We start from the raw sequence: 21,777 nt of genomic DNA, 5'->3' as shown, positions 1-21,777 counted from the left end.
AATCTGATAGAAATGTCAAATTTGTTATTTGTTTTTGGAAGACACTATGAAAACTATTTGGGATAAGTTTAAAATTCACTTCTACATTCCATTCGTAACAGATGGACAAACTAAAGTTGTGAATCATAGTTTAGTTTAGAAGATTTGTTTAGGTATCTTGTAGGTGAAAAGCCTTGTAATTGGAATTTGATTTTGCCAACTATTGAGTTTGCCTATAACAACTATGTTGATAGGTCTACAAAAGTCCTTTTTAGATTGTTCATGATTATTTCTCTCGCATCCTGTACCTTTATCCCTAGATGCCTAAATTTCGAAACTTGTTGAAAATTTTGCCCAACACATCCATAACCTACATGTTGAGATTAGAAGGAAAATTGCAATGAGTAACAATGATTATAAACTTAATATTGATGGACATCGTAGGGCTCGAGAATTTAATAAAGCTAACTCTGTCATGATTTATACTCACCCTGAGTGCTTCCTTAAATATTCCTTCAAGAAACTACATGCTCAAGCTAATGGCCTCTTTTTTATCATTCGAAAACTTGAATTTAATGCTTATTTACTTGACTTATTTAATAATATAAATATTATCTTATTTTTAATATGAAAGATTTAACTTCTTATCAAGGCATATTTAAGCTTTCTCTCTTGCCTATTAGTGTTCCTCTAGGTCACCAAATCCCTTGTATCCCATGCATACAACAACAAAAGAATGTGATTGACAATGAGATTGTGGCTTCTTCTCGTGGTAGTGGTTATTGTTGTTTTCTTGTCAAATAAAAAGATCAATTAGATTTTGATAAACATTTATATTACTGAAGAGAATTTTCAAGTCCTATATTTTGAACTGTTAGAGTGATATTTACGGTCCAACTCATTAGAGTCAAGTTCTTTTCAACCAGGGGAAAATGATGAAGATCATAGAGACATTTATTTCAAGAAACAATATTTTATGTGTAAAAGTAAAAATTAAATATTACTTTACTCATTTCTTTATTTTTAATTTATTTTCTAGTTTCTTTTAATTTATTTTATGTCCTATAACCTTAATTAGATTAGAATTAGTTCATTAGCTTAATTATCAAAGAATCTTAGTAAGAGATAATCCTTGTTAAAATATGTTTTGATCTATTAATTATTTATAAATAATTTTTTAGTAAAGTATTAAAAGATAAATTTTGATAAATAATATTAAATATTAATATTAATTTTAAATAATCGAGATTAATGTTGTTTTTTTGGTTCGAAGTTTGGATCACTTGTTGTAGACCATAACTTGTGAACTGATTTAGTCTGTTGTATTAGTAGTAGGCTTTAGCATGTTATAGAAGCAAAGATGAATCAACAGTGTTCTCTGAAACCATGACCAACTATTGCTCTCATTTCAAATTGCACGGTGTTTATACAATCTTTACCTTTATAAATAATAAATAAAATTTAATTTTTTAAGAAAATATTTTTTATTATGTATATATAAAAACAATAAAAATTTTAAATGAAAATTTATGTTAGGATAGTTATGCGATTATAATTTAATTTCATGTTTTTAAATTTTTTTCTAAATAAAGATGAATTTTAATGTAATGGAGTTTATTGTGATTTGGAATAATATATTCTTTTTAATAAAAAATAGAATAATTTTTTATATTTTTAAAACAAAATATATAATTGAACTCCGGTCAAGATTATTAGTTCGATTCGATTTAAGTTGTAAGTTGATTCGTTTTGGTTTTTAAATTTGGTAATTTTAATTATTTTGATTCGATTTAATTTTTATATGAAAAAAATTAAAATAATAAAATTGATCGGTTAAAAATAATATATATATTTTTTAATTTGGGTATCTATTTGTCTATTCAATTTAAACGTCTATATATTACCAGCAAAAATAATGCAAAAACAAGGCCAAGGTTTCGACATCGAGTTTGGGAGAATGTCCAAATCCAACGAGAAACCAGGACGCCACTCGGCCTGGCTTACATATGTAAACTGTTTAACTGTTTAATATGTATGTATGTATGTATGTATGTATGTATGTATGTATGTATGTATGTATGTATGTATGTATGTATGTATGTATGTATGTATGTATGTATGTATGTATGTATGTATGTATGTATGTATGTATGTATGTATGTATGTAAAATATGTGCTCTCCACCAGACGATATAAACACGTATTAGTTTTCCTAGTCGATCAGCGAAACACGAACAGTCAACAATCGCACGGCGAGATTTCCGACGTTGTCAATTTCTATAGCCTGGTGCTTCAGATCAAGCTTCGATGTCGATTTTGAATCAGCTCTTCAACAGAGGCCTTCTTGGCGCAAAATGGTCAGTTTAATCCTCACGTTCTCTCACCCGATTTTCCCCTTTCCCATTCCCCATCTCCGTTTCAATTCCTTCGAATTTAGTTGATGGAGAAGATCGCAGAATTTGGTTTCGTTGATTTTACTTTATCTCACTAATCGTTTGCCAACCGTACTATATACCTAACATTTCAACCAATCGTGGGTTTCGTTCTATTTGCTGGGGTAGTTCATGAACATTCTGAATCCAATGATTAACTCGCCAATTGATGAGTTTCTTAGTCATATTGGTGGAATGTCAATAGCTGCAAGTATAGTCTTTTTTCTGCAAAGTATTCTGTTTGCTATGATTATTTGTATTGTGTAGGTATTAATTTTGGGACTAATTGGGTGCCGTCTTTTTCTCTCTTTCTCATCCTATTATGGTGAAATGTTGGTTTTGATTACTCGTTTTCTAGTAAAACATGCTTGAATTTGGCGATTTCGCGCATTAAATTGCTGCAAAACAAGAGAGACGGACAGCTTAAACTCATGCGCAAGGAGATCGCTCAATTTCTCCAGGCTGGCCAAGAGGCCATAGCTCAAATTCGGGTACACTTGCAAAGTTACTCTCATTTATTATCACTTATATAATTGTAGAATTGGTAATTTATATGTTAGTGTTATTGCATTTGGTTAGGTGGAACATGTTATACGAGAACAAAACATATGGGCTGCTTATGAAATCTTGGAGATGTTCTGTGAATTCGTTCTTGCACGTGTCCCTATTCTCGAAAGCCAGAGGTAAATCAACTAATTGCTATATCTTACTTTTGTATTGTAGACTTTGTTTGATATGCTTCATCTACCCTCGCCTGATAATAGCTTGGCAGTTGTTACAAACAATCCTCAGATTTCAATTTTTGCTTGCTTATGCACTGTTTCAGAACAGTCAACCTTGTTCTACTTTTCTGCCCCAGGTCTAATGATATGTCTTTTATTTTGGGTTCAAATGATGACTAGTTTGCAGATTTTCAAAACTACTAGTCCAAGAATGTGAATTGCTTTTTTTTTTTTTTGGGGGGGGGGGGGGGGGGCGGTAATTGAGATTCAATGTAAAATGGTTTTTCACCCTTGCTTTTCCATTTCTATTCCTTATTGGACCACACTTAGATGTACTAGAATCCTAGTTACAACTAAGGCTTAGAAAACTACTTCTAAAATCACCAAAAATAGAAGAATAGAATTGATATAGAGTAATAAATTGACTTTTTGACCCGTACACAAAAAGTAATTGCAAAATCAAATTCTTCCTAAAATAACAAATTGCAAAGTTGATGGTCCAATCAATAGAATTAGAGGTCAAATTTTGGTTTAGTCCATTGAATGAACCTTGACCTCCAATGTGTTCCTCATCAGACTAGCAAATTTCATTGCTATTCTAAGTCTATGGTTGTTTTGATCTAAAATATATTCTAGCAAAATGTTTTACTCTTGTTCTAGTTTTTGTTTGAAAAAGAATTGGTAGAATATTTTTTCAAAAAATTTTTCATTGAATGATCTAAAACATGACTTGTTCAACAAAATTCAGTAAGTTGAATTTTCAGAATTCATGTGAAGCATTTTGACATACCTTTGATGACAGAATCACAGAAGAAATAACTTCTTAGATTGGAAAAAAACACAATTTGGTTTGCACTGATTTGAGGTCGAACCTATCTATCTATCTATCTTGAATGCTGAGATTTATTTATATTGATCACCTGCAAGCGGATGAAGTGTATTGAATCTTATGCTAGGTCATTTGTTTATGGGGAATGTGATTGTCAAGATCTAGGTCTTGATTCTTGGTATTCGGAATTGCAGAAGTTCAGAACGAGTGAGAAGAATGTAGAGAGAGAAATAGAGAAATGTACTGAGATTTTTATTTCTGACATCCCCAATACAATCTGGATGTGTAAGTTCCTCCCCTCTCCTTCAAAAGTTTCCTGTCCTTAAGAAAAGCAAAGAAGTTGGGTAGCACGGGGAAATTGAGTGAGCAGATTAGGCAAGTATTCCCAAGTATTATTATCCAGATGCAAATGAGACCATTGGACGAATGCTTGCGTAAGAAGAAGATTATTCTTGTAAATCACCCTTTTATCCAATATTACTAAAGGTTCTGTCACGACCCAAGGAGAATTAGAGGGTCAATACTATAATTAGTTATCATTGTTTGTTAGGACATGCTGTTAGTTCTGTTGTAGTGCACATGGGTGCTATTTTTAGATTTTTCTTTCAGTTGAATAGCTTATAAATAGGCTCTTGTATGTAGAGAAGAGTATGTTGGAATGATATAGTGAATTCATATTTCCCTCCTTACTTTCTCTCTCTCGTTCGTTCTCCCTTTTTTTCCCTCATTTCTCTTGATTTCTACTCTGTTTCTCCCTCCAATTCTTCTCTGTTTCTCTTCTGAATTCTTCTAATTTCCTTCCTAGACCTTAGCTAAATCCTAGGGTCGTGACATTTACTATCAGAGCTGAGCGTTCCTCGGTAGTTCTCTCTGTCAAGTTGCCGTTATCTAGAAGTTCTTAGCAATTAGCCAAGGCAATTCAACGCATTTAATTCCGACGAGCTAGGCGATTTTCGATGCTTCAGGTGAGTAAAATTCGGCTGATAATTGAAGCAAATTCAGGTGATCGAAGCGAGAAGGAACAACGCTAAAGATTTTTGGCAAATTGTAAGCAAGGTGGATTCCGTAATTCGATTCGACTTGAATTTTGAAGGTGATTTCAAGAAGCCCCAACAAATCCAATAGATTCTCGAGGCTACTGAATTGTGTATTAGGTGAAGTCTGGCGGTGATGGGTGAGAAAAAGGAGTTAGCGGGGAGGTGATTGTTGAATTTGTAGTAATTGCAAGCAGAGCCCATTCTGACCATCGATGGTCCTCCAGCCAGTGGTCGGTGATTGGGTGAGAAGGAAGACACAATTCAAGAAGTGGAGTAGAGGCGAATTCAGAGTCGACAGTCCTTGGGCTGTTGAATTGCGATTGAGGTGAGTCTAAATTCGAGTAATGGATGGAAGCAGTTAATTCTGATCTGACTTTGAAGATATCAAAGATTGAATTGTGAGTTAGGCGACTTGGGATAGGCGATTGCTGATCAAAGGCGATTGTAGAGCAAGGATGTTATCGAAAGTTGGTTGTAGGCGATTTTCAAAAATCTGCATCATATCCAATTGATCCAGATCCATCACTGATTTAGTTAATTGGAATTGAATCGGATTTGAAAGGCGAAGCTAAGCATAGCCAACTTCGGCTCGGGAGTGAAGATGACGCAAGTCGAAAGAGTTTCGACGGGATACCGAGTTGAATTCAAAGGTAAATCAAGAGGGCGTAGTGGAAGCGGATATTAAGCAATCGCTGAACAATTGATAGTGCAATCTAGGAGGAGGACTTGGATTAGGGGCGTTGAAATTTAGAGCTAGGTCGTTGTAGGTGACTAAGGTGATTCAATGGTGCTCATTCCGGCAATCCTTAATTTCAAAATTGCATTGAGGGCTTGTTGATTCGGGCCAAGGCAGAGGGAATGAGGATGGAACGACTGGAAACTAGGACGAACAATTTGGTAATTGGTGTCAAGCAGCTCCAAGTGGAGACAAGTTGCTATCGAGCAGAGTATGCAACCAATTTGGATTGAGCCGTTAGCGGGCTCTGAGAGGAAATTGCTTGATTAAGCTAGCAAATCAGCCAGTAGTTGAATGTTGTTTTGAGCATGTTAGCTTGGCAGTCTAATGTCCGCCTCATGATGGATTTCATTCCCAAAGCTTCATTAGTGCCAATTCTAATGACGCCAAGATCTAGGCAGAGGCCTAACGATCCTATGGAAGCAAGGGAGAGGTTGGAGGTAGAGGGAGATGTGGTCAGAGGAGTTGGAGGAAATCCTTCCACATCCCCAGCACCATAGATGGCTATTCCGGCGTTTGAAAGAGATAGGCCGAAATGGTGGATCAGGAGGTGTGAGTGAGTGTTCTATCAATACCGAGTAGCTCAAGGAGAGAAAGTAAACATGGTTGTAGCTCATTTGGATGGCGTTGCAGACGCCTGGTTTTGAATTGGAGTCAAGGAAGGGTGGAATGGAGCTGGCCGAAGTTCGTAAATGATCTTTGCAACAGGTTCAGGGAGAAGACGAGGACGGACGTTATTAAGGGATTCAATAAGAAAGATTATCTAAGAAAGAATTCTGAACTCTTCCTCAAATTCTTGGAGAGGACATCGATTATCTGAGAAAGAATTCTGAACTCTTCCTCAAATTCTCTCGCCTCTTCCTAGGTCTCTCTCTTTCTTTCTTCTCTATTCTCCTCTGTTTCTTCATTCTACACTTCCTAATTCATACCGAGTTAGGAGAGCAGCCATTGTCACGACTTAGCAGTGACATGCAGCGTCACCACATAATTTGGAAGCTTGCAGCACATAAATTCCATTTTGCAGGACAGCTTTCATGCATATTAGTGACCCTCTAGTTACTTTAAGGACTCCACCATCTCCTCTACAGAAGTAGCCATTCTTATCCAATTCACTAAGAGAAATTAGGTTTCTTTTTAAATCAGGCACGAATCTGACAGATGATAAAGTCCTAATGGTTCCATCATGCAATTTAATTTTTATGTCTCCAATTCCCATTAATCTATATTCTTGGTTATTTCCTAACAATACCTTACCACCACCTATGTCCTTAAAATTTAGATACCAATGCCTATGTGGTGTCTTATGAAAGGAACAACCAGAATCCAAAATCCAAACCTCTTTTTCTGCCTTTTCAGAAACTATTAAGACATCTGCACTATTATAATCAAATTCACACACAGATGTTGTAATTTCAGGGTTACCTCTTTCTTGAAATTTCTTTTCTTTTTCTTAGGATAATTCTTCTTAATATGTCCTTCCTCATGGTAGTGATAACATTTGATTACCTTCTTGCCATTCCTAGATCTTGACCTAGATCTGTTCCTGCCTCTAGGGTCTCTCCTATCAGGCCTTATTTTAATAGTAAGAACATCCCCAGAGGTGTTCTTTCCCTCCACCGTACTCTGCAATTCTTTAGAGTTTAAAGCACCTATTACATCATCTAAAGTTAGTGTATCCCTACCATGCTTCAATATATCCACAAATGTCTCGTAAGATTTTGGTAAAGAATGAAGTAATACTAGGGTTTTATCCTCATCATCATATTTCACTTCTATGTTTTCAAGATCTAGACACAATTTATTGAATTCATCTATGTGATCTTGTAACTTCTGTGCTTCATTCATTTTAAATGTAAAGAACTTAGCCTTCAAATACAGCCTACTTGACAATGATTTAGTCATATATAGACTCTCTAATTTAAGCCATAATTCTGCTGCTGTCTTCATTTTAGAGACTTCTCGCAGCACCTTATCCTCTAGACTCAAAATTAAAGTATTGAAGGCTTTCTTATCAATTTCTTTCTTCTTTTCTATGGAATATGTGGCTGGCATTTTAGCCTCCCCTTCGAGTGCTTCTTCCAGTCCAAGATTTCCCAGCAAGGCCCTCATTTTCATCTTCCATAAACCAAAATCATTCTGGCCATCAAACTTCTCTATATCATACCTTGTGGCAGACTCGGTTGATGCCATTTCCGCGACTTGGTTATGACTATAGACTAAGATTCTTGCCTTTTCTTGATTAAATACCCGTGCTCTGATACCAAGTTGTTATCTTGGAGTCCTGGAATGCACTCAATTGGCCTTATAGAACACACACACACACGCACACACATGCGGATGAATGATACAAAATAAAAGAACAGTAGGACAGAATTGAAATGTAAAGAACATAAAACAACACCCACAGAACACAAAGAATTTATTCTGGTTCAGATCATCAAGCAATTGATGATCCTACATCCAGCCTTAAACCCAAGAGCAATCTTCATTTGAATCTTGAATGAATCAGTACAACAGCAGTCTCCCACAAGTACAATATTACCGAGAGTACAAAGACTATCTATCTCTAGCTTTCCTCTCAAACAACACTCGTTTTCATCCCCTCCAAGCGACTACCCTAGCCTTCTATTTATAAACAATAGGGGCGGACATTACAAGATAGAACATGGACATTACCTTTAATAACCCCGTTAGTTACCGTTAGATACCTAACTAACACACACTATTGCTTGAGGCTTTTAACTGGTCTTCACTGGTCCTTTTGGCTTACTCGATGCAAATATATAACAAAATTTATATAACAAATCCTATCTAGTAGGATTAAGGCTTATAGGAATTCTACCTTCCATTACAGTATTCTATAAGCATTTTAAATTCTGAAAATATAATCTTTCTAAAACTAAGCAGGAAAGAAATATAATTTTTCTAAAACTAAGTAGGAAAGAAATATAATTTTTCTAAAACTAATTAGGAAAAAAATAAACAAAAAATGTTCTAAGACAAAATATGTTAATTTCTAAAACTGCTAGAATAATATCTTTTAAAGCATTTCCATTCTTCTCCATCATTGGCTTTTGTTGAACTCTGCCACAGTTGCTAAGAATGCTTTCTCCAAGGTTCCAAAATAAACAAAATAATTACTACTCCACTGAGGATTGAACCCAAAATTTTTGGTTCTATAAACAAACATCTGCGAGCTTATCTTATGTGAATATTTGTTAGTAAGTCACATATTAAAGAAAAAATTCATAAGCAAAACTATCCATTCTCCATATTTAAGTAAAAATTCAAGGATTTGGGCACGTACCCTCTGTGTCCCTGCCCTGGCTGTAAATCCGACCCTGTCTAACAATATGCTAATTTGCAAGATCATCAACTTAGGGCCTATTTGGCCATGTGGTGGGAGGGGAAAGAAGTGTTTTTGTTTTTTTAATAAAAGCGCATTTGTGAGTTGTTTGATGGTGCTTGACCAAAAATTAAGAAGTGCTTTTATTGTCAGAAAAAGTTATTTTTTTGTAAAGCAGAAGAAGAAATTTGGAGCTTGTGCTGTGAAGCAAAAGTAGAAGCAGAAAATAAAACTTTTTGTAGGAAAAATTACCCCAATCAACATTTCAAATTACAAATATTACACTTATCAAATGATATAAATTACATAAACACTTTTGGTATTAATGTTTTTGCTAATTTATTGTTAAAGACCCTTTTTTCAACTGCTGGCCAAACGCATACAAACATTAAAAGTGCTTCTCAGATAATCTGGCCAAAAGCTAAACTTCTTTTCCTTAAAAGTGATTTATACAAAAGCACTTTTTACAAAACTGGTTCTCACAATAGCAGAAATTTCACAGTAATGCCTACCGTGCTCTTAGTCTCTTTTGACCATTGTCAGATTGCATAATGAACAGAACAAGAAGTTAACAGACTGAATTCTAGAATCCATATCTTTGTATTCCGATGGACTCCCATTGATCTAAATCTCAATGTATTCAACAATATTTTGTTCTTAGATCTTCATCAATGTACTTTATTTACAATCTTTACATTTTCAATAACTTAGTACCATGTCCTGAAGGGCCTGAAAGTAGCCAAATAGAGAATGAATAAGATTTGTGTTACACAATGTTCTGATCATATCTCTTTCTACTTAGCAGAGAGTGCCCTCCAGAACTGCGTGAGGCCGTTGCAAGCATAATCTATGTGGCTCCCAGATGTTCAGATATTCCTGATTTACTGCATGTGAGGAACTTATTTGCTGCAAAATATGGGAAGGAGTTCATATCAGCTGCATCTGAGCTTCGGCCTGATACCAGTGTCAACCGTACAGTTAATTGTCTCTACTATGTTTTGTCATTTTGCCGTGAGTTGGACATGCTGATTTCATCTTTTTGAATCTTTTCTATTATTTGTGCAGATAATTGAGAAACTTTCAGTCAGTGCTCCCTCTGCTGAAGTAAAGCTCAAGGCATTGAAGGGTATCGCTCAAGAGTACCATGTGGATTGGGATTCCTCTAAAACTGAAGCAGAATTTAGTAAAAAGCCAGAGGATCTGCTGGTGCGTGCTGTTTTACATCTTATTAGTTGTTTATTTACATAAACACTTCCTTTTCAATTTCCCACACTTTAGTAAGATCACCAATATGACTCTTGCTGTAGGGATATATGCTAAAGTGGTCATTTGTAGGAGATCATCTAGGCACATATAATGATAAGCTTTTACTGAATCTCATATCACCAATTCTGAAATGAATACCTTTGATATTGTTTTAAGTTACCTACTTTAGATGGGATTGCTACCATGTAGAAGCTTCTCTCTGTAGCACCCATATTACAATTGTAATATGCAAAAATTGTCAAACCCATATGAATTTTCTCAAGACAACCCTTCTTGTCCTCATTGGAGGTACCATTGCCCTAGTAATCTAGCTCAATCCTTGTAGGACTCATAATTACCCTTAGGCTGGCATGGCATGGCAGGGCTAGGTTTCTAGACTTTACTTTGGGCTGGTCTGGGGCTTTGTGCTTAAAGCCGTATGTCTGTTTTAAGTTTATATAAATATCTATAGTTATTGATATATTTTTTTTGTTTATATTTATAACTCTTAAATGTGAGGGTGAGCCTTGGTAGCAATGTTAAGATTGTTTTCTTGTGATTGGAAGGTCAAAAGTTCAAGTAGCGGAAACAACCCTTTTGCAAAGTAAGGGGAAAATTGTATACAAAAACTATCTTCCCTTGAGCCTCACAAAGCGGGTAGCTTTGTGCTTTGAGGATGACCTTTTGGTACAACTTTTAATATAAACTACAAGATCTTTCCTGGAGAAAAAATAGCAAAAACTTGAAAATTACCAAAAATTGAAAGATTGAACTTAAAATCAGATTTATCTTATAGAAGGTAAAAAAAAAGAAAAAAGAAAAAAAAAAAGAAAGCTCAAATTGGATACTTTTAAGGGCAAGAAATCCCTAAACAAGAATTACACTAAGGAAGTTTCCTATTTTGAGCTGATATACAGTAGAATTTCCTGAAGTTTAGCATTTCCATTTGTAAAACAATGATTATTATTTATTAGGTAGTCTTGGTTGAGTTGGTTAACCTATCAAATTTTGCCCCAATTCCAATCACATTCACTAAATTACCACTTTACAACTAGGCTCATTTTCAATGCCAATTGACCTTGTTTTCACCGGCTACTCCCAAAACTTATCTTCCATGTGCCCTTCTGTCAGATCCTCGGATCTGACAAGGGATCAATTGGGAAGGATTAAGAGTTAGAGAGAATTTGGAGAGAGAGAAACAGCAAGAAAGAGGGAGAATGTTCGAGAGAGAGAGAGAGAAAGTGAGGGGAAGGATTCTCTTCATTCACATCCTAATCCCCATCCTCTAGCTGTGGCCTATATAGCCCAGCAACACAGCTATCCGGAATGTACAATCTGGTAAAGCATAACCACTATAACAGCCAAGTACAAGCAATACAAGCAGCAAGCATAAGAAAAGAAATACAATTACTCTTCTGCCCCCTAGGAATATGACAAATACCCCCTCCCTTGAAACATTTCTTGTCCCCAAGAAATGTCAAGAGCTGCCTACGGATCAATCAATTCCTGCCTTCACTGCTTGGTTTATTCTTCTTTCTTTCTTTCTCCTTTGCGTTTCCTCATGGAGGAGTTGAAGTGTAGCAGTGTTCACAGCCGTTGAATGTTCTTCCGCTGCCTCAGTTCTGTCTTCAAACTCGACAACCTGTATGGAGTGCAGTTGAGACTCTGGGACCCCTTTTTGTAATAATTTCTGCAACGTTTTACCGTTGATCACCTTGCACTCACTGGTTTCTACAACCCCTTCGTCGTCTTCTTCCTTTTCTTTATCTAATCCTTCCATGTGCAGTAACAGTCTTCGACATTGGTGGTTGGGATTGAATTTTTCTCCACATTTAAAGCATACCCCTAACTTTCTTCTTTGCTCCATAGTAGAAGATTTTGTTGCCTTAAGGTTAGGATAAACTTTAGAATTCCCTTGATTTCCTTCCAGTTGTTGACTGAACAAAGGCTGAGCTTCCGTTAAGAGCATGTACTTCTTGACAATTGTTTCCAATGCGAGCTCTTGGAGTCTTGCCTTACAGCAGCCTGTTTGACAATGGCTGGCTGTAACATCTTAACAGTTGGTCTAAGTTCATCACTCAAACCATTGATGAAACTAGACACAAAGTATGGTTCATCTAGGGTCGGGTGAGAAAGGTTTAATAGGGATCTCAACTCCTCAAACCTAGTTTGGTAGTCCTCGACTGATCCCTCCTGCTTAAGTTTGTTGAATTCCTCTACCATGTTTGCCTTGGTTTTTTCTTTGAAATGATCACAAAAATCCTCCACGAACTCATGCCAATTCAGCTCAATTCTCCTTCTGCTCCAGCCCTGATACCACTCGTCTGCCACATCATTCAGGTAAGCGACAACCAGATTCACCTTTTGGCCTTCATCCACTTGGTAATGGTGGAAGAACCGCTCACAATGTTGGATCCACCATCACGGTTTGTCACCTTCAAATCCTAGAATGTTTAGCCTTGGCATCGAAGTGTGATACTAATTCACATGTGCTCCCTAATGGAATTCTCCAGTACAAACTTCGTCCGTTCCTCTGTTTCCAAAGGGTTAGGGGCACGCTGCCAAATTCTTGACCCCGTCAGAATAGGAGCTGAGGTGGACCTTGGAAGGAAGTCCACTGACAAGCTTGCATGAGGCAGTCATAAGAACATACTCAATACTGTGCTTAATTGTTGGCCAAACCCAGAGAATTCTTCTCTGAGGCTCAAGACGTTCGCTCGAAGGTTAGTAACCTTTGCCTTAACACCAATAACCTCCTCTCTAGTGGCCAAGTTTTATGCCTTGCCACAACTCAAGTCCTCCTGAGTCTGGCGTAGTCTTAACTCCAATGACTCCAATCAATCCTCCAACTGCTCTCCAATTGCTATTGATTCTGGCAAAACCCAATCTCCATCTCATCCAATCAAGTTTCCAACTAGTTCATTTTAGTTCCCTCAGCCATCCTCTTAATCTATCGGTCCGCCTTAGATGAACCCAATTACTCGGGATCAAAAGGGATCAAAATATGATCCATAGATTGCTACCCTGAATCACCAATCGCCGATCACCCCACAATCTGATAGCGATCACAAGAAGATCCGATCGCTCATAATTGCTTCACCCCTGTGTCGTGATCACCGTCAACGAGGTTGAAAATCGCCTCTGGTATTGCCTCTTGGATGGATTGACTCTGTTTGCTCCATCTGTAATTGATCGACTCAATCGTTTGATCAATTCGACAGCTGCTTCCGGGAACACCTATTGCAACTCGATTAGTTCCACAATCAATCAACAATCCTTGTTGTCACCCATTGTGGATCAGCAACCCACAATTCCAAGCTGATCGCTGTGTATTGCTGCAATTTGTCGAGAAACTGCAAGAAAGAAGGAGAATGTTTGAGAGAGAGAGAGGATTCTCTTGATTCACATCCTAATCCCTATCCTCTAGTTGTGACCTATATATAGCCCAGCAATACAGCTATCTGGAATGTACAATCTGGTAAAGCATAACCACTATAACAGCTAAGTACAGGCAATACAAGCAGCAAGCATAAGAAAAGAAATACAATTACTCTTCTGCCCCTAGGAATGTGACACCTACTTCCTTCAGCCACTACATTTTTACCCTTGATAATTTTTGCAATCTTTGAGTTTTATTTTTACCACCAACTCATCTTGTTGTTGCTGTTGTCAAGCTGTTTTCTATTCTATTGCTGACTAGCTTGGCTGGGCTTGAGATTCAAATAATGAATCTTAGAAAAGGGTATTGGCATAAAGAGTGTCTGGTGGCGTGTATACTATTCCCAAGTACAGATGCAACCTTGCCCTGGCCTGACCTGGCCTTGCTTGCTCCATGTCTACCTCTGCTCCACCATGCAAAGAAAAATGCCAAACTCAGAAGAAAATGGAAAAAACTACTGTAACTCTCAAGCTTTTAGGATGCATGAATTGTTGGTACAATCAGTAAATTTATCTGATAAAATACATAATTCCATCATGGTAAGTTCCTTAGCCCTGGATCTGGTTATACGTCTTGAAACAGAGAGTAATCAGAAAAAGAAGTTGCAGAATGCTTCTGTGATCTTCTGCCCTTCTGACCTATCTTGACTACAAAATTTAGGCTCATCAAGAGAGAACCCGACTATCTCCTTGAGAAAGAAAGAAATAACAAAAACTTTTCTGAAAAATACTGCATAACAAATGTTTATTCCTCTCTGAACTGCATATAAATCTTTCAGTAAAGTAGAGAAATAACTGCCATCTTAGAACTAGGAACTTCTTCCTAGAGAATAGCAGATCTAGACAAATACATAACTGACAGAAAATAGAAAATAAACTGACAAAAGAAAACAGAACACAGCGGAATATTTTAAAACATAACATTGGGACACTTAGCTCTGTCCTAAGCTGCCTTCTTTCCATGAGTAAACTGCTTGTAGATTTTGCCACTAAATGGATCCACTTTGACTGAATCTGACTGATCCACTTGCTGCCCCCTAACATCACTCCCCTCCAATTGGTGCTTGTCCTCAAGCGAAAGTTTGTATAACAGACAGCTAAGTGAGCAACAGACTCCCAAGAAGCATCAGCAATGTGGGACAAACTGATTTGGTGCCATGATACTTCTTAAGACAAGAAACATGAAAGACAGGGTGGAGCTTTGATTCAGGTGGTGAGCTATGTTTTTATGTGATTTAACCAATCTTCTTTAGAACTGGATAGGGACCATAAAAACAAGGAGTAAGTTTCTGATTCCACTTAGGACCCACAGAAAGCTGGCAATATGGCTGCATCCTCAAAAGAACCAAGACACTAACGGCATAGAAGATATCCCTATGGTTAACATCATAGCGGGATTTCATTGTGTTCTGAGCTTCCAGTATTCGCTCACGCAATTCATCACACTCAACAACAAATGGCTGAGAAAAATCTGGTAAAGCTAAAACCAGACTACTATCGTAACTTCCTTAAGAAAAGCAGATGCTGCCTTACCTTCATCTGATATATATCAAGGCCCAATAACCCGAACCATCTCCAAAACTGTCTGCCCAAAATCTGGCCTTGAGCAAAAACGGGCCCATAGACTTTCCTGCCATGCTGTACCCAGCCCAAGGCCCATTGGAATGTCTCCCGCCATCAGCATTGAAACCCTCCAATGGACACCAGCTCACCAGCACTAAAAGAAGAATTCAAAGAAGCAGCTGGTTTCTAGAAGCCTATCATTAAAAGTTCTCATCTTTCCTATGCCACTAACAGTAACTATCCTACATTTACCACAATTTCCCAGAACACTAGACATTTAAAATTATTCAAGGTTCCAAGATGACTGCTGTAATTCCCATGCACAATCAATGTAAGTCATGGGCTTCTTTCCTATATAAGGGAAGACATGATTGGTCATTAGGATTATTGAACTTGACTTGAATTCTGATAGTCTATCAACTTTAGTTCTTTTTTATCACTTGTTGTTCGAGTGTGGCGAAATTCCCAGCCCTTATCTAAGTGTGGTTGCCTTGCATTATCACTTAGTGGCGAGTTGCCCCATTCTTGTCTTTCCTTAATTAGTCAACTATCTCGTTCTTGTTAATCGATTATTTCTTTTCCTTTTAACTTGAATACTCTGCTTTGTTACTCAACTGCCCCAGTTCCAACCTACTCAAGTCACCTATAAACCTGCTCCATCCCTGTTCGACAACCCCACGACAGGTTCACCTGATCCTTGATTAAATTTCTATCATCATCTGTCCACACAAAGGAGTTCTTCTGCAACATTGCTGTTAAAGGAGCAGCGATCAAGCCATAGTCTTTAACAAATTTCTGGTAATAACCTGAGTTCCAAAAACCCATGCAAAGCCTTGACTGAATGGGGAAAGAGCCCATTGTAACATAGCTTCAACCTTTACTATTATCAACTGGCACACCTTGATCTGAAATGATGTGGCCTAAATAAGCAACCTGTGGCTTAGCAAAGAAGCATTTAGATTCCTTGATGAAAAGGTAGTGCCCTTGGAGTACAGAAAACACCAACCTGGATGGTACATGTGTTTGGCCTATTTGGATCTGTAAATCAGAATATCGTCAAATAAAACCAAAATGAATTTGCAGAAATGCTCCTGAAATACTGAGTTCATCAAGGATTGAAAAGTTGAAGGAGCTCAATCCAAAGGGCATCACCAAGAATTCAAAATGGCCATGATGTATACAGAAGACCGTCATATCCTCAGGAGCAAGGACACATTCTGATTTAATGATAACCAGAACGTAAGTCCAACTTAGAGAGAAATTTTGCACCATTGAACTCCAATAATTCTTCTATTGCTGGAATAGGAAATTTGTCTTTAACAGTCTTAGCATTAAGAGCCCGATAATCAATATAGAATCTCCAAGTATCATCCGCCTTCTTAACCAACAAAACCCTTGGGGAAAATGGGGACTAACTGGATCAGATTATGCCCTTATCCAGCATCTTCTGGCATTGCTTTTCAATCTGATCTTTGTTTAGATTAGGGTTGGCCTTACAAGCACAGGTGGATTACCATGTTCCAAAGTAATCCTATGGTCATAATTACATGGTGGAGGAAGACCCATAGGTTCCTGAAACAAGTCTGAGAACTCAGCAAGTAATCACTGCAATTCTGAGTCCTGGTCAACTGCTGCAAGTCCAGCCAATAATTGCCTAGCAATTACAGGATTAGACTTCTGAATTCCTAGCAACTCAACTGATTGACCATGCTGAATTAAAGCCCTGCACATCAAATTAAAGTCCATGGAATAGCCCCTAAAGTCCCTAACCAATTGACCACTAGTACTGCACCAAAACCTGCTAAGGATAAAAGAAATAAATCAAAGTGAAAGACATGATGACCCAAATGAAGTAGAACAACATGATAAACTGCCGCACGGTTGAACCCGCTTACCATTAGGACCATTTCTCTGAATTTGTCATGATCTTCAATCAATAAATTCAATTTCTGAGCCACTGCTACATCTAAAAAACTATGTGTGCTGCCAGAATCAATTAAGATTGCCAAAGGATATTCATCCAACATCTCAATGATTTGCATAGTTTGGGAGGAGTGAGTGCTGGTAATAGTATGGATTGAAATCTCAGCCACTTCTTGATTGTCCAACGCTTCTTCCACAACCACAAAAGTCTTGCATTCGTCCAAAATTTCCAACCAACAGAGTTTCTTACAATGATGATCTGGCACAAATTGTTCATCACAATTGGAATATAGACCCTTCTATCGCCTGTGTTCGATCTTCTCTTGACTGAGTCGTTTCATAATGGGTGAACTGCTGGTGAAGGACCCACACAACGAACAACCGAGGCTTCTGGTCTGTTGCGGTATCCATGACGCTTATACAAACGTGCTAAACACTGCACTGGTTAAATCAGGAGGTTGATGTAATTCTACCTCTACTGCAATATAATCTTGCAACCCACTTAAGAACATCTTAATTTCCTGATTGGAAGTAAGAGAACTTGCTCTAGCCACCAACTGCTCAAATTGCCTCTGGTACTCTTCCACAGAACCATTCTGTTTCAACTTCACCGGTTCACCCAGTTTGTTGCTCCAAATTGTTGGCCCAAATCTCAAATTACAGTGCTGCTTTAACCCCTCCCATGAAATGGCTGACTGATCTCTCTCTAACTTTAAGAACCATAACTGCGCATCACCCTCAAAGATGGAAAGAAGCCAAGCTGGTTTTCTCTTATTCTGGTGTATGCTGTTGCTGAAAGAAATGTTAACATCTGTTAAACCACCCCAACGTATCCATGATGCCATTGGTAACAGGGAAAGTCTAATTTTGAATACTTAGGAACAAATGGAGCAGCTTCATGATTCTCAGCCCTGGGACTGTCTTTCATGTCATTCCCGATTCATGCTTCTGTCTCCAAACTCACCCCTACCTTCTGGACAGACAGTGGACAGCTTGCGTAACAATTCCTCCAATTTCCCTGCCAATTCCTGCTGTGTGCTGCGATGGCAGCATGGTCCTACTACCGTTCAGTGTACTCCTGGGCTCTATCTTCCTGATACAACTTCCGGAAGGCCTCAAATTGCTGTTGAAAAGAATGTAAATCCCCCATAACCAACTTCTCTGATACCAATTGGTAAATTCCTTAGCCCTACAGCTGGTTATATGTCTTGAAATGGAAGTTGCAGAATGCTTTTGCGATCTCTCCCCTTCCGACTCATCTGGACTAGAAAATTTGGGCTTGTCAAGAGCAAACACAATGATCTCCTTGAGTAAGAAAGTACTCAAAAAACTTTTCTGAAAAATTCTGCATGACAAATGTTTGTTCCCCTCTAAACTGCATATAAGTTTTACAGGAAACTAGAAAAATAACTGCCATCTTAGAACTGGGAACTGCTTCCTAAAGAATAGCAGATGTAGACAAAAGACATAATTGACTGAAAATAGAAAATAAGTTGACAAAAGAAAACAGGACATGGTAGAATATTTTAAAACATAATAATAGGACACTTACCTCTGCCCTAAGCCTTCTTTCCATGAGTGAACCGCTTGTAGACTTCGCCACTAAATGGATCCACTTTGACTAAATCCGACTGATCTACTTGCTGTCCCCTGACACATCATGACCAATCACTATGTGAAAAATTATCCATGCTCGACAGTAAAGCCTTCTTGGGCTCTGCGTGTGCCCAATTATTAATCACATTAACTGTAGTGCAATGGCATTTTTTGAGGTACTAGGAGTAATTATCATTCATTTCTGAACGTGGGATGTTGAATAATATCAGTGCGGAAAAAGAACGTAATAAAAATTATGAGTGCTGCATTTAGCAAAATCCTTAACTAGTTTCCTTTCTGAACTTAAATATTTCTGCCACGTTATTGATTCAATCATGGCTTTTTTATGCTATATGTAGAATGGACCCGAGCAAGTATGTCTTGGAACCAGAGTGTCTACCACTCCAGCCAAACAGGTCCCTCATCAACATTCTCCTTCTAATGAAGCACATGCTGTGTCCGCACAGAAGAAAGACGGCAACATCACAGCCATGTGTAGTCAGGACGTGGCAAAGTCATCAACTAAGAATGACAATGCAACACCCGTTAGCGAATTGAAAAAGGAGATGAGACCACAATCATCTGACATACTGGAGAGAGCTCATGCTGCTATTGCTGCTGCGGAGCGTGCAACAGCTGCTGCCCGTGCAGCGGCCCAGTTGACTAACATTAACCTTAGCGGCAGAAACTGGAATAACGGAATCTAGTACTCCAGATTGTCTTTAAAAGGGTCTCATGATTTTCCAGCAAACAGCATCTGGTCCCCGGAGGAACCTTGAAAATAGAAAAGAAAATGTACACTGATATATATTAATGCACTTGAGACCTCTTTGATAGAGGAAATGTATATTCCCAGTGTGAATGAGTAAATCTTGTTTGGTTTGTTGTTTAGATCTGGTGATGCTATGTCTTCTATTTTTGTGGTTGAGCATTTGAGAGTCCTTTCCTGCAAACCACTGGTATTTACAAATCTCGCCCTGCTATCCTTTTTGCATATTGCATTACTGGCTAATTACATTTTGCTTGTTTGAACTGCAGAAATTGCATCACTACTAGTAGATATGACACTGCCAATCTGCCATGTAAATTGCATATTTGGTCAGTACAAATTCTACTTCTGTCTGTTATCTTCCAGAAAACTAAACTTAATAATCCCCCTAACACTGCTTATCACATATTTGCTCTGTGGGACTGAATAATCCCCCTGATACTGCTTATCACATTCAGTCTCAAGCCCATAAATCGTCATTTTCTGTGAAGAATTTAAGCATTGGGTTATACTCATACACATGGTTAAGACTCCGAACAAGGAAAGGCCTCAATGCATCAACTAAACAAGCTGGCCTCAATGCATCAACATAACTCTTTTGACACACTAAGCTTGATCTTGGTTGTCAGGAAATTGTTGCTTCTTGATAATTGCCGTCCTTCCCTTGAATTCTGAAAAATTGCTATTTTATCAAACCCACGTGCCACCTCCTTCCTTTCAGTACCCATTACTGCATTGCATATGTACTTGTGGATGCATTGGCCCAACAAGTCATGTGTCCCTCCCACCATTAGCATTGCAAATTTAGCTTTCCTGGATCAGTGTACAATCATTTAGAGCTCCTGGTTATGGGTATAATGTTCTGGCTACAGCTACAACTGTCCTGGAACCGGAAGGCTATAATTATTGTTTGTTTTCAGTTTTGGAGAAGCAAAGACTTGCAACACTTTTCCTTTACTTGTTGAGGCATGTTGACTGTTGTGTTGCTTTCACTCTGCTTTATATTTCTGAACTGCTTCCTTGAAGCAAAGCTTGAAGATTTTCTTGCTTCCTTAATGTGGTAAAGGCCCAAAGTCACGAGTAAAAAGAAGCTCTTCAGCTCAACTATCCCACTTCAGCATTGGGGTGTTTGGTTTAGCCTTGCCCAGTTCCCTACCAATGAAGCCCTATCTATGCTTGTACTCTACTCTCTTGTTGGCACACTCTGCAATGGGTTTTCCCCATTTTGATTACCCAATGAAAATTATAATAACTCTTGTGTGTCTATAGGGCATTTGCAGTGCCCAGTGTATTTTTTTCTTTGCTTGTGTCGTATTTTTATAGTCTTCCTCTTGTTTTTTTCCATAAAAAAATTGTTTTCCCAACTAACCTTCCAAATACAAAGGAGCAACCAGCCAGCTCGCCCTCTAACTAGTGGTTTCTATACATTCTCGACTATACAAATTTTAACAATTACATTATTTAAAATATTTATCTTGTACAAAATTGCTAACACTAGAACTAGAGCTAACAGCTAAACAGCCGTTTGACGTAACTTTTTGTTTTCAGTTTTTATACTTACAAATTTTATCTTCAATTTTTGTTTCAGTAGGAAGAAAAGAAAGGTAACATGTTGTTTGACAGATTTATATTATTCTAGTTTTGTATTTAATTCTTATTTTCCCTCCCAACCTTATTTTCATGGGCTAATAGTCAAAAAATTACAAACCTTATTTTGTGAATTTGCAATATAATCCAATCTTTTCAATTCAGTCCCAATTGATTCAATTGGATGCAATTTATCCACCAACTAAAATTGATTTAGGAGACAAGTATTTTAGGTGACGTGCCAAGTATAATATATTAATAATATACGTGAAATCCACATATATACATAAGTAATATATATATATATATAGAGAGAGAGAGTCATGTTACTTGTACATTATTTATGTACATCTTGCACTACACAATGCATATAAATGACATAAATACCTCTCGCCTCACTGTACCTCATTGTGCCTTGGGTGATGGCATTTTAGACATTAAAACATCATTATGTAGCCCAAGATGTACATCATGATGTACCAATAGCATTTTTTATAAATATATATATATATATATCTTCACTATTGTCATCATTACCGCTACCATCGACCACTATAAGCCTTTCGCAGTCGCCG

The 21,777-nt window shown here is 37.6% G+C and overlaps 1 protein-coding gene across 1 annotated transcript; it reads left to right on the top strand.

Annotated features, from left to right (window-relative positions):
- The first annotated feature begins 2,157 nt into the window (after positions 1 to 2,157).
- On the top strand, positions 2,158 to 19,737 carry LOC127806608 (uncharacterized). The gene is made up of 6 exons (XM_052343994.1): positions 2,158 to 2,336; positions 2,770 to 2,902; positions 2,991 to 3,094; positions 9,887 to 10,058; positions 10,147 to 10,287; positions 19,206 to 19,737. The coding sequence occupies exons 1-6, from the start codon at positions 2,287 to 2,289 to the stop codon at positions 19,551 to 19,553; spliced, it is 948 nt and encodes a 315-aa protein (XP_052199954.1). The 5' UTR covers positions 2,158 to 2,286; the 3' UTR covers positions 19,554 to 19,737.
- The last annotated feature ends 2,040 nt before the right edge of the window (positions 19,738 to 21,777 follow it).

The sequence above is a fragment of the Diospyros lotus genome, chromosome 7 (assembly GCF_014633365.1).
Source record: "Diospyros lotus cultivar Yz01 chromosome 7, ASM1463336v1, whole genome shotgun sequence".
Classification (NCBI taxonomy): domain Eukaryota; kingdom Viridiplantae; phylum Streptophyta; class Magnoliopsida; order Ericales; family Ebenaceae; genus Diospyros; species Diospyros lotus.
The sequence above is the reverse complement of the archived record's forward strand: the minus strand, read 5'-3'. Positions and strand labels throughout refer to the sequence as shown.